At 59.1% G+C, this 13,533-nt stretch overlaps 1 protein-coding gene across 3 annotated transcripts in view; it reads right to left on the bottom strand.

The window, feature by feature from the left end:
* The window catches only part of SORCS2 (sortilin related VPS10 domain containing receptor 2), a 456,995-nt gene that overhangs the window by 264,315 nt on the left and 179,147 nt on the right, over positions 1-13,533 (bottom strand). For all 3 annotated transcript variants that reach the window (XM_086705524.1, XM_086705526.1, XM_086705523.1), the window contains exon 2: positions 7,428-7,495. In XM_086705524.1, coding sequence (XP_086561650.1) covers positions 7,428-7,495 — 68 coding nt within the window. The remainder of the gene's footprint in view (positions 1-7,427; positions 7,496-13,533) is intronic.

The raw sequence follows: 13,533 nt of genomic DNA, 5'->3' as shown, positions 1-13,533 counted from the left end.
GGGACACGTAAGTCAACCAGACGATACGTGCCACGTGCAGAAATCACCAAAACCGAGGTGGGAGCACAAATCAAATTACAGAAGGTGAAATGACACCACTTCACCCATTTTTTAAAAAATTTTTTTAAAGGTTTATTCATTTTTGAGAGAGAGAGAGAGCAGGGGAGGGGCAGAGAGAGAGAGGGAGACACAGAATCGGAAGCAGGCTCCAGGCTCGGAGCCATCAGCACAGAGCCCGACATGGGGCTCGAACTCACGAACTGTGAGATCATGACCTGAGCCGAAGTCGGATGCTTAACCGACGGAACCACCCAGGCGCCCCTGTAACAGGACATTTCTTGAAGAGGAGAAATCCCAGACAGGAAAAAATTAACATCTATTACAGCCAGGGAATTGGTCTTGGGCTAGCCTAGGCTCTGTTATGATAACAGCTAAAGCCCTAAATTTCAGTGGCTCCCCAGCCACTGGCCCCCAAACTTAATCAGATGACCCCAAAATAACTACAAGGGAGGCTGGGGAAGGAAGGAAACGCTTGGATTCTTTGGTGAGCACTAGATTAGACTGTCTCTGACACACGGTACCCAGTACATTCTACAATTCATGTATACATTGAAGACTTCATGATTAAATTCAAGATAGGAGAAAGAGAATCACTCCACAAAAGGGAGGGGATGCCAGCAAGGCACTCTGGGAGAAGACCTGAGACCCACGCCCACCCCCAGTATTCCCGAGGTTTCCCCTGTGGAAGGTCCTGCCCAAGGTCATATGTGCCAGGGGAAAGGTAGGGCTGGTGTGGCTCTCATACCGGCTCAGTGATGGCATAGGCACAACATCAAGTGGGCTACGGGACTGAGGCTGCCATGCTCAGCGTGAGGATGCAGGCAGTCCCAGCAGAGAGAGGTGGGGTGGGGAAAGGTGGGCCAAGGTCCACTTTCTCCCCAGCGTGGGGATGCCCCCAGTCCCCTCGTGCTCCACTTGACAGCATCAGAGCCAACTCTGTGTTCCTGGCCCCCACCCCATCCCCTAGGACGGCCTCATAGGTATAAAGGGTTCTCTAGGTCATGTGAGCATCTCCTAAGAACCATGTCGCCATCCATCCATCCACCCGTCCACCCATCATGTGTCCATCCATCCATCCAGACATCATGTGTCCGTCCATCCATCCACCCATCATGTGTCCATCCATCCACCCATCATGTGTCCACCCATCCATCCATCATTGTCCATCCATCCATCATGTGTCCATCCATCCATCCGTCCATCATGTGTTCATCCAGCCAGCCATCATGTGTCCACCCATCCATCCATCCATCCATCCATCCATCCATCCATCATGTGTCCGTCCATCCATCCACCCATCATGTGTCCATCCATCCACCCATCATGTGTCCATCCATCCACCCATCATGTGTCCACCCATCCATCCATCATGTGTCCATCCATCCATCATGTGTCCATCCATCCATCCGTCCATCATGTGTCCATCCAGCCAGCCATCATGTGTCCACCCATCCATCCATCCATCCATCCATCATGTGTCCACCCATCCATCCATCATGTGTCCATCCATCCATCCATCCATCCACCCATCATGTGCCCATCCATCCATCCATCATGTGTCCATTCATCCATCCATCATGTTTTCATCCACCCATCCATCATGTGTCCATCCATCCATCCATACATACATACATCCAATGTCCAGCCTGTGGCAGATCTGTGATGGGTTCTGGGCATCCAGTGATCACCAAGGTGGACCTGACTGGTCTCCATCCCCAATAAGTGCATGTTCTGGGTGGGGCGAAGGGGGATAAACCATACCCAAGAACTCCCACACTCAAGGAGAGATACAATAAAGAATGCCTGGGGGCTACTTACACTGAGAGGAGGGGTGTCCTCTTTGAAGAAAAGAGGTTTATACTGAGACTAAGTGTCCACAGGGGCCAGTACCTGAGGGTCAATGCCCAGCGCATTCCAGGCAGGCGGCCCCAACAGGCACAGCCCCCTTACAGGGACCAAGCTGGGCATGGTGGAGGCTCAGGCAGCAGGCTGGCTGGACGCTGAGCGGCAAGAGGGGCTGGGCTGCGGAGTGGGGTAGGACCCGGCGCCGTGGCTTTTATCCAGGTCCCTGGGGAAGCCCCGGCAGGAAGCTAAGCCTCACTCCTAAGCAGCCGAACCCCTGGCTCCTCCAAGTGTGGTCTCTGGACCAGCCCCGATGGCAGCATGTGGCCACCTGTTAGAAATGCAGACCGGGAGACCCGAGTGACCGTTGAAGCCAGAAAGGCAATGCCGGAAAGACCCCTCCAGGGTCTGCTCTCACCTGGGGGGGCTCCTGGGGGGGTCTCCACACTGAGTCTGCATCTTCCAAGGCATGGCCCGAGCGGCAGTAGTTTTGAAGAGATTTCCAAGTGACCCTTACATACCTCCTCCCACCGAGGACCCATTTTCTACTATCTGCATGTGGCTCAAACCTCGATGGCTTGCAGTTACCTTCCTGACGGCGTCTGTGAGGCAGCCGAGCCTCACCGGCCGTTTGGGATTCAGCGGTGGTGACACCAAATGGGCCTCCCAAGACCCAGCCCAGGCTGGACACCGGAGCCGTGCCTGCCGTAGCCCAGACCAGGCCAAATGCGGGCCCAGGTCGGGCACAGACATCGGGCGATGCTGAGGCCCCCAGGTGACCCCGGAATGAGCCAGGGCCCTGCTACTCCAAGTGTGCTCAGTGGGCCAGCAATTCGAGCATCGCTAGGGGCTTGTTAACAATGCGGAGCCCCGGGCCCCACCCCCGACCCAGGAATCAGAATCTGAATTTTAACAAGACCCCCTCCCCCCTGAGGCTCTTCTTCAGGATGTGGATTTTCAACCAGGGACAAAATTGCCCTCAAGGGGCAAAAACTGGTTCTCGAAGGGTGCGAAGGATCTTACGTTTTTATGTACAAGGCGCAGGTCACATTGAACTTCAACAGAAATGCAGTCGTGGGCGGAGGGGCACCTAGGAGAACAGTGTCTCAAAGGCTTCCTGCAGGGAACGGGGCCGATCAAGCAGACAGTTGAGGGTCCCAGCTCCAGGCCGTGGGGGCCCGGGCAGCACCAGCCGGGGACTTTGCCTCCAATCTGTATCAGGGGTACCCGTTCGTCCCTTTGCCTGGGAGTGGTCTCAATTTTCCAATGGATAATGCAGTGTCCTGGGAACCCCCGAAGGGTTGCCCCTGGGAACCTGGAGGGACAGCCCTGAACCAGGGGAAGAACCAGGCGACATCCTCCTGCAGGCCGGGTGTGGGGGCACAAGAGCATTTACAGATCACGTCCATAGTAATTCCAAACGCTCTTTATCTTTACCTCGCAACCGCTATGGCCCCACCGTGGAATAGATACAAGTTGCACATCAACTCTCAGAGGGACCGTGCGTGCCCACGCTCTTCTATACTCGCCCCTACAGCCTCTGGCTCTGCCCACTGGATCCCCCACCCCTACACCTGGACAAGGAGGGCGGGATGCACAGGTATCAGTCTTGGGAAGCCACCAGGGGACAAGGGAGCAGGGCAAGACTGTGGGCGCGTGTGCATCTCAAGTCCCTGGGGCCTTGCAGGGGCGAGGCTTGGAGGGGCGGTGAGGGGCAGCGGGGGAGGAGCTGGGAAGGGGCTACAGGACCCCACCAAGGATGAAGAGGCAGCAAGGGAACGCAGGTGAGGATGGAGAGGGGGCGACAGGGGCAAGAGCCATTTAGGAAGTCAGATCCGGGCAGTGCAGCCCAGGGGTGAGGACCGTGCAGTGAGCTGAATGACACAGCCAAGCAGATGTGTCCACGACCTCCCTCCAGAGTCTGTGCATGGCCTTATTTGGAAAAGGGGTCGTTGTGGATGTCATTAAGTCAGAGCTCTAGAGATGAGATCACCCCGGATCACCTGGGTGGACCCTGAATTCAACAATAAGTGTCCTCATAAGGCACACACACAGGGCAGACACACATAGAAGAGGCCGTCTGAAGCCAAAGCTGGGGGCAGGGACTGGCATGTGCCCCCACCCCCACCCCAGGAGCTGGAAGAGGCGTGAAGGATCCTGGGGGAGCCCGGCCCCACCCACACCTTGATCTCAGACTCTAGCCCCCAGGGCCATGAGAGAGCAAGTTCCTGTTGCTTTAAAGTCCCTACTTTTTGTCCTTCGTTCCAGCAGCCCCAGGACATTCGCACAGACTGGACATCGGGCAAGCGTCAGGCAGGCTGGTCTGGGTGAGTGTGTTCCTCCTGCTGCCATCAGCCCTGGGAACCCAAGATGGGAGGTGCCCGCACAGGATCAGCTCTGAAGCCAACTGGAGGCTCTCTGGAGGGTGGGGGGCAGCCTCGCTCCCTCCCAGTGCCCCTTCCCCAGAGTGGAGGGCACGGCCCCACCCTGAAGACCGGACGGGGTGACATGGGGCCCCTGAAATGCAGGACAATTAAAAATGCACTCGGCTTACGTTTCAGAGAGCCATTTCCAGAATGTAAATACCATACCTGTCCTTAAAAATGGACTCACGGGGACCGCACAGGAGAACCCTGGGGAGGCTCAGGGCGCGTCCACCGAGGGACTCCCTAATCCGCGTGATCCAGGCACGGGCTCTGTCAGCGCCCATCCACGTGGGCCTTGACCAGCAGACGGAGGCGGGGTGGCATCCCCACGCAAGACCAGTGGCAACCTTTCCACTTCCAAAGACACTCACGCAGGTGCCAAGGTAGAGGGGACACGGGCTGAAAATGCTCGCAAGAGGAAAACGTGATTGGCAGTCGAACACAGACGCTGCTCTTGCTCCCCGGGAACCAAAGGGACTCAAACGGGAGCGGCCGCTGGGGCCTAGACGGCGCGGGCCAGAGTGCCGCCCGCTCGGGGGCCCGCAGCGGGCCGGCCGGCCTTCCGCTCACTCTCCGGCTCGGTCGTTACCCCCCGGGCTTCTGCCCAGAGAACAGAAGGAGAAGGACAACCACACGCCTACATTTTTTTTACGGCAGCGGCGCGGCCCCGTGTCAGAACGAACCCACCAAGGGCTAGTCCGCGGCCACAGGAAGCGCTGATGCGGACGCGGTCCAACCTCGAGAAACTGGAAACAGATGCGTGAAGAAAGGAGAACGCAGAACTTTCTTCCACGTCTGACTATATAAATACGTCCGCGAGAGAAAGATACACAGAGGATGTGATGGCTCCACGCCGGAAGTAACGGGTGGGGCTGGGGTGATCCTTCCTGACGTGACTAACGCCTTTGCGTGTATTTTTAATAAAGGAGAGGAAATGCCTGCACAGAGACAGTGATGAGAAAGAACATGGGGAATTGGTCTGTTGATCTGCTTCGGAGAAAAACTAAATCGAGACCGTGTACCGTTCTGGGGACCTTTCGTGTCACCTCGCCGGGCCTTCATGCTCTCCCAGGCGGAGACAGAGCGGACAGAGCCCCCCTGCTGGAGCAGCCCTGAGGTGGGTGGTTGGCCTCCCTCTCGGCTGCTGTAGCCACATCTGAAGAATCGGGAGTCTGGAGCCCTTCAGCAAAAATTCCCGGCCCCCGTGCCACGGGGTGGCCCAAATCCACCCGTCCCCACCGCGTCCCCCATAAGGGTGGGCAGCAAGCCCTACGTATACCCCACAGCTCTGTCCTGTGGGCACAGATGGCACCGGGAAGGAGTTCCAGCAACATTTATGACCTCCCGTTTCCGAGCGCAGCCCACGGAGATGCTGGAGGGAGCGAGGGAAACCGGGCATTCCGGATGGTCAGCGAGTGCAGCCGGTGCAGGGAGAGCCCGCCCGCCCATCAGGGCGTGGCTGGTGTGCAGCATTTGGGGCCAGCGAGGCGGCTACTATGGGATGCTGCCCAGAATTCAAGGCCAAGAGAAGAGCCAAGTGCCCCTGTTCACTCTGCAGCCCCGGGGGGACCTCCTTGGACCATCCACCTAGCAAGAGGCAACGCCCTCCATGGGCCAGCCCGTCCCAGGGCCTCGCCCTGAAACCCTCAGAGGGCCGCAGTGAGAGGTGGCGGGAGCTTTAGCGCTCACGCCATGGTCCACTCTCATCCCCAATGCCGAGCTGCCTCCCCGCCACGCTGAGCGGGACTTTTGAAAGCAAGCCTCGGACCTCTCCTCGGGGGTGAGCTGCTTCAAGGCACAAGACGAAATGACGAGGGGGAGTGTGGCAGGAGAACAGCTGTCCTCTTTGTAGGATGCTGACCCCTCTCCCTGAGGCCGACAGAAGGACTGGGGGGGCGGGCTGGGCGGGGCGGGGGGGAGGGTCTGCAGGGCGAACCCGCGAATCCACGGCCGGGAGGAGCCGGCTAGGAAAGGCTCTCTGGCTGGAGGGGTAAGAAAAACGCAGGGCACTACGAGTGGTTTGCTTGCTCCCCAGGCTTGGTCCCATCAGCACCACCGGTGACCAACCCGGCTGCCCCAAGACGCCCCCATTCCTTATACAAGAAGGAAAGGACCCAGCTGGAGGTACTATTTCAACACCTTCCCGGAGCATCACGGAAATCCCCCAGCAAGAACCAACAGAATGAATCATCAAGCCTCTGCCCCAGAAGCAAAGCCAAGAGCCAAAAATAAATCAACTCAAGGGGGCTGCACACATACAGGAGTCCTGATGAGCGGGCAGAGGTGTTTTTTTTTTTATGGATTTCAAATAGAAAAAAATGAATTAATTGGTGCTTGAGAAACACACCTTGAAAAACAAAACGGTCCAGCACACCCAGGGAATGTGGGAGTGGCAAGCAGCGCGTGGAGGAAACACAGTCGTGGCCCGAGGACAGCTTTTGAGACGACAGCCCCAGCCGCCCGGGAGCCTCCCTTCCCCCTCCCTGGGTGAGCAGGTGTAAATATTGAAGATGATAGTAACCGAAATGATTTCTCCAAAACCTCCTTCTCTCCCACCTCATTTAAAACATCAAAGGGGCTGCTTAATGTTCTTGGACTGAGTTCACATCTCACATAGAAAGAGATATCCCCCGTCGCCAGTGGGTTATTTATTTACCAAGCTCTTCGGCTGAGCCAGGAAGAAAGAAAAACGTCTGAACAATGAGGATAATCGCATACTTGGTGGACTCCAGAAGCCTCTCGTCTGAAGTTCAGGGCGTGAGCGGAGGGAATGTGTGCACTGACCTGAATTCAAAATGCAGACCCTCTTCCTCGGGGAGGAAAAAAAGGCAGGGGGAGGGGGAGGGGGAGAGGAAAAACAGAAAGAAAAGAGAGCGAAGGAGCTTTCTAAAGGGCCGTCTTTTCTCCGGTGCTGTTTGTGCCCACTGCCGAAACCCGCCGTCGCTTTCCACCGTGTCCTACGTGCATTTTGTAGCCAAAGAAAAGTCGCGAGGCCGCCAACTCACAGGGCTGCTCCAGCTGGGCGTCTGGATCTCAGCCCTCAGTCTCGGGAGTAGTGCTGGTGCACAAGGAGAGAGGCCCGCCCTCGGCTTGACTTACCGCCACAGAGAACTTTCCAGAACCTTCCCCATGTCGGCATGGTAATACTTCGTCAGGATCAAGATCACCTGTGGTGGCAACAGAGAGACAAAGGCAGAAATCAGCCAGTTTCGAGGCTCTGAAAGAGGGATGCGGGGACGTTCCCTGACCCAGTACACATCAGGGGCCCGGGTCTTTCTGTCGGCTTCCCCGGGAGGCCCCAGCCAGCCTGCACACAAGGCCGGTGTATGCCCTGAAACCTCCCAACCTCCCTCCATCCTCAGAGTGACTTTGGGACCATCCCCATCCTGCCAGGGCCACCAGGTAGCTGGCACTCAGCAGGAAAAATTCTTAAAAATTGTTTTAATGTTCGTTGATTTTTGAGACGGAGAGAGAGAGATGGGGCGTGAGCGGAGGAGGGGCAGAGAGAGAGAGGGAGACACAGAATCCGAAGCAGGCACAGAGCCCGACGCGGGGCCCGAACCCACGAGCCGGGAGATCGTGACCTGAGCCGAAGTCAGATGCCTAACCGACTGAGCCACCCAGGCGCCCCTCAGCGGGAAAACTTCAAACTCGGCCCCAGACAATCTCAAACCATGGTCAGAGGGTCAGCCGAGCTAGTGTCCCAGAGTGCCGGGCAGAGGACGCGTTTGACAAGGCTTCGGGAGATGGGGCCTCGTCCCCACCAGGGCCTTCGAGAACACCTGCTGGGGCCGCCCCAACACACGGGCAGGCAGGGGCCTCTGCCCCTCTCCTGCCAGCGCTGGAGGATGCCGGAACCAGAGGAGGGCTGGGGAAGGCGCACGAGGGCGGCCGAGGCGGCAGGCGGCCCGCACATCATCGACGGGGCACACGCTGCTTCGCGGCCTCTCAACTATCATCACGCGCGTGGGCCCCCCCCCCCCCCCGACGAGACCGTGTCCCCTCACCCCCGTGCAGGAAAGGGAACTGTTAGGTAATAACAAAAATAAACGTGCTCAGAAGCACCCGAAAGTTCCTCCAGACGCACGGACGGATGGACCACCACAGAAAGGAAGTGAGGACTGGCCTGCCTGGTGGGAAAAGCGCCTTGTCCCCGGCGACTTCGCTGGCCAGTGCATTTTCCCACACATCACCTTTCATTTCGCTCGCTGCCAGTCTCTATTAGCTGCTCCCGGTTGCCATGGGAACCGGGGGGGGGGGACCCTGGGGACACCCCCCCCCCACCGGCTCCCAGCAGAGCCGTTAGCCCGGTTAATCTGGGGTCACCACACTGGCCGGCTCCGGGTTTGGTTCCTTCCCGCCCCGCACGGCCTCCTCTGTGTCAGGGACGTGGCTGCCCCAGACACCGTCTGGCTGAGCTTCCCCTGCCCGGCGATGAAAGCAGGGAAGATAGGAGGAGGGGGTGCCAGCCGGGACCGGACGGCGCACATTCTGGAGGCGGCAATGATCAAACGCAGACTGGAGGCCTCGGCGGCGGGGGCGCGACGGCCCCGCCTCTCGCTCAGGAACAAAGCCACCTTCCCCTGCCAGGCGCTGGGGCTGCCTAGACGAGCAGGAATCCTCTGAAGACCCGGGGAGGCGGGCAGAGTGACAGGGCCTGGACAAGCAGGAGACAAGCGTATTTTTAACCTATTGATTTATATTTTATGGCCTCGCTGCTCCCGGAGTGGATTTCGAGGAGCCAGAGCGTGACAGCTGGAAGGGACCTCAAAGTCTGCTTCATCCAGCCCATCCAGGGTGAAATCCTTAAGCCAACATCCTCATCAAGCCCCAGCTAGCTGAGCTCTGCCCGCACACCTCGGAGGGTGGGGAGCTCACGCCCCAGCACGGCGTTCGGACCCCTCCTGGATGGGTCTCTCCACTCACACCCACCCGCTTCGTTCTGAGCGCCAGCCCCACCGGGCCTCTGCACGGGCTGTTCCTCATGCTGGGACCTTCTTCCCGCCCCCACTCCTGACACCTTGGGTGTCTCCCAGACCCCTCCTCTGGTTCAGTGCCCCCCACACCCTCCCAGACCCTGCGCCCTCCCCTCCAGCACGGCTCACGGGGTCTCTTTCGAACATTGGACGATGAGCCCTTCGGGGGAGGGGACGGTGTCTCGTCTTATGTCCCAGCACTGGGCACGGCACCTGCTGTCTAACACGACTAAGGCAATGAAGCCAGGGGAGGCGAGGGCCCTGGGTGAGGGTCTCCTCCCCTGCTCTGGCCCCCCTCTGCCATCAAGAGCACACACCGTCTACCCTTCGTGCGACGGACAGAATCTTTCTGCTGGCACCACCTTAACCCACGGGAGGTTTGGGCTCCGGAGGCCAGGGCCGGGGGCCATCCTTGCCTGGCGCTGAGACAAGGAGCCACCCAAGAGGGGTCAGCCCTGGGGGAGCCCGGCAGGCACCCCTCTCTCTGCGGCGGGCAGCGGAAGGCGGCCTCTGCTTTGGGGTCAGCCCCTCCGAGCCCCAGGGAACTGAGGTTCCCTACAGTGAAGAAGAGACACCCAGCTCCCTCCGTGGGGGTGAGGGTGCCGGAGCCAGCAGCCACGCTCTGGCCCACGCTCGCTGGCATCCGCTTGTCCCCTGGGCAGCAGGGACAACCCCTGGGTTGACTCGGCTCGTGCACATCAACCCTCTTTTCACCCGGGACCCACGTGCAGCTCCTGTCATTATCCCCACCTGCAGGCGAAGGAACTGAAACAGAGAGAGCCTAGGGGTGCCCGGGTGGCTCGGTCGATCGGGTGTCCTACTCTTGATTTCTGCTCAGGTCATGATCTCACGGGTTTGCGGTTCGAGCCCCACGTCAGGCTCTGTGCTGACAGCTCAGAGCCTGGAGCCTGCTTCCGATTCTGTGTCTCCCTCTCTCTCTGCCCCTCCCCTGCTCACGCTCTCTCTCTCTCTCTCAAAAATAAATAAACATTAAAAAATTTAATCAAAAAGGAAAAAAAAGAAAATAGAGCGAGCTTAAACGCTGCGGGAAAGCATACAGCACCCAGCACCCCAGCAGGTTCTGAACCGCTGAGCTGAGGTTGGGTCTCCACCATCCGCTCTGCTGATACTGTCCCGCGATTCTCACACGTGCTTGAGCAAGGGCCCCACGTTTTCATTACTTTTTGAAAGTCGTTTCAAAGAACTGAAAAGTATGGCACGTCCTTCTGGGGGTCCCAGCTAACAGCTTTGGAAATGAAATATGCCAGGAACCATCTTCCAGTGGCTGGTATGTTAGCACAGCTCTGGCGTGCTTTGATCTGGGCGGGAGACGAATCTGGAAGGGCACTGGGGCTTCTGCGTCCCAGCCTTCGCCAACGGTCTCCTCCGGCCCCGAGGTTGCCGGAGCCCCCCGCCCACACGACTCCTTCCGGACAGTCAGAAATGCCCCGACGAGGATTGAGAGCCACGCCTGCCCAAGGAAGGACAGACCCCGCAGGTCCTAGGTCACCCTGTGTCTCCTCTTTTCACTCCTGGCCCCCCCAGCCCTGGAGGTAGGCGGGCTTTGCCCTGACTCCCCAGATACACCGTCACCCAGGTCTAGCCAGCCGTGACCGCGGTGAGAGAAGCCAAGCTCTCTGGGCTTCCCAGACCTGCCTGTCCTCGATGCTGCTGTCTGTAGGTTCCACCACGGAAGGGACGTGGTCCACTTGGCTCCACCCTGAACTCCCAGGACTCAGCACAGAACGAACGCTCACAGTATTTGTTGAGTGAATGAAGGAACAAGTCAGAGAGTAAATGAATAAATATTCCTTCCCAGAAGCAGATCCGGAGAGGACACCGAATCGGTCCTTCAGGCCACTGTCACCGCCCACAAGTCCCTGCTGCCTAGGGTTCCCTCCCGAGCCCACTGCCTGGGCCACCCTCTCCTGACCCAGGAAACGCCACCCAAGGGTGCAGAACATGGCCCATTCTGGAGGCCCCCAGCGACAGCCATCCATCCCTCAAGGGACAAGCTCGGGACCCCCGGTGGGGTGAGCCCACCCCCGTCCCAGTGATGGTGCCCACGAGGTGGCCCCAACTGGGCAGCCAGGGCCAGTGGGATGTCGTGTGACCCAAGCAGCCCCCCAGGGCCCCCCGTTCAGAAAGACCTGTGCTCAGTTTCATGCTGTGCTGTCACTGTCTTGAAATTCTTAAAGAAGTTTCAACGAGGGGCATGTTTTCGCTACGCATTGGACCCCGTGAACAGCGGAGCTGGGCCTGAGGCAGGTGCCCACCCCTCTGACGTCCCCAAGTTTGAATCCCCCTCCAGCCCCTCGAGGTGCTGGAAAGAGAGTATCTGCCTGACCCCCAGTTCCACCAAGATGGTGAACTCCATCTCCCGAGTCAGGGAGACAAGAAGCCAGGCCAAGGTGGGGGCTGGAAGGAGGCAGCAGATTTAATGGTGGAACCCATGGGAACCTGGGACAGCTTCCAATGCCTGCCTTTAGAAATGGAGGAACAGATTCAGAGAAGGGAAGGGGGGTCCAGCAGGGATAGGCCTGGTCCCCAGAGATCCCCAGCCAGGGCCCAGGGCCAGCTCCCACTGGCCCCGGGCACTATTCCAGGGACGGGAGCGGTGGCCTCACCAGCCTGCTCCTCCACTGAGAGGCAGCCGAGGGCTCTGTCCCCAGGAAGGAAAAGAAACCGTGATGTCCACACTCAGTCCGTGCAGAGACCCTCGGTGGGCAGAGGAGCCCCCACCCAGGCCCCGAGCAGCCTGCCTCCTGCCCAGGCCACAAGCCAATTCAAGACCCAGATAGTGAGTCTCTGCCCCCAGGACGCCCGATGTGCCCTTCTGTCCCCCAGTGAGCCTACAAAATCCACTTAGAAATGAGGCGCTGGGTCTGTACCTCAAAGCTCCAGAGAGGGGCTTGTGGAAACAGCCCTGCGGTTGGAGCCACCAGCCGAGGACCCTGAAGTGGCATCAGGGGTCCGCCCCTGTGGCCGAGGCTGGCTCGGGGAGGTCTCGGCGCCCAGGGCGCATGGAGGCCCGCAGCACCAAAACAAACACCACCACCTGCAAATGTGCTCGCCACACTGTTCACATCGTCTTTCATCAGGTGCCCCCGCACGGCTGGCACGCTTCTCGGATGGAATAAAACCAACCAAGGAGGGTGTGGCGGCATCGGGACGACCTCGGCCCTCTGAGCCTCTGTCTCCTCCTCTGTGAAATGGAGCGGATTCGGGTACGACCCCACAACGCTGCCGGGGGAGGGGGCGATGCCCATCCACGCGAGCCTGTGCCTGAAATCAGAGCACAGAGGCCCGGGGGCGAGGCCCTCTCTCCCTGAGCGGCCACTGGCACGTTTCTAGGTCAGCTATTTCTGTTTCCTGGGGTGTGAGTCACAACAGTGGGGCCGACAGGACGCCCTGGAGGGACCCGCAGAACGCTAGGCCTCTTCCCGCGGTCGGCACGCAGCCGGGCCCCACGGGCAGTGCAGTGACTAGTGCAGACACGAGCCCTTCCCGAGCGCGGCCCGCGGAGTGGGGAGCCTCCTGAACAGCCGCCCGGCCCGCGTGGGCTTCGCGGAACCCTCCCCGCGCCCAGAACCCGCGGCGCTCAGCACTGTCACCTCCCACGGGCATCTTGGGACTAGAAGCACGCAGATCACCTCCGGTTGGAGGTCCCAAGCCTTTCAAGGAGCCAGTGGGAAAGGATTTTGAAGCAGCCTTATATCTGTGTGCCTTCCAAGGGCTCAAGGATAATCCCCAAAAAATAACAAATACTCAGCACAATTCAGGAGTCAATCAATCGCACGCACACACACACACACACACACACACACACAGCAGCAAGAATTCAGCATCAGCTGCCAACTCGGAAATGAACTTCCCATCAGAAAAAGGGAAAATGCAGAGGTGGCTCGTGAGGGTCAGGCCTGCAAGGCCCCAGAAGGCGCCCCTGCCCACTGATGTCCCCCAGGCCAGTCGGGACAGGGCCGGCCCATGGCACGGTGAGTCGAGGTTCTCGCTGCTCACAGTGGGGCCTGGGACCAGCCGTGCACACTTCCCACGAGCCCCTGGAAACGCAGAACCTGGGTGAGGCCCCACCCCAGACCTGCTGACTCAGAATCCGTGTTTTTAACGTCGACGTTTCAGAAACCACACTGGCGGATCCCCGGGTCCCTATCCGCTCACCCCCATCAGAAGCTGAATTTCCTTCTAGCACGCAAGAGGGCCCCATTCTC

This window comes from Puma concolor, chromosome B1 (assembly GCF_028749965.1).
Source record: "Puma concolor isolate L17-30 chromosome B1, mPumCon1.1.hap2, whole genome shotgun sequence".
Lineage (NCBI taxonomy): Eukaryota > Metazoa > Chordata > Mammalia > Carnivora > Felidae > Puma > Puma concolor.
The sequence above is the reverse complement of the archived record's forward strand: the minus strand, read 5'-3'. Positions and strand labels throughout refer to the sequence as shown.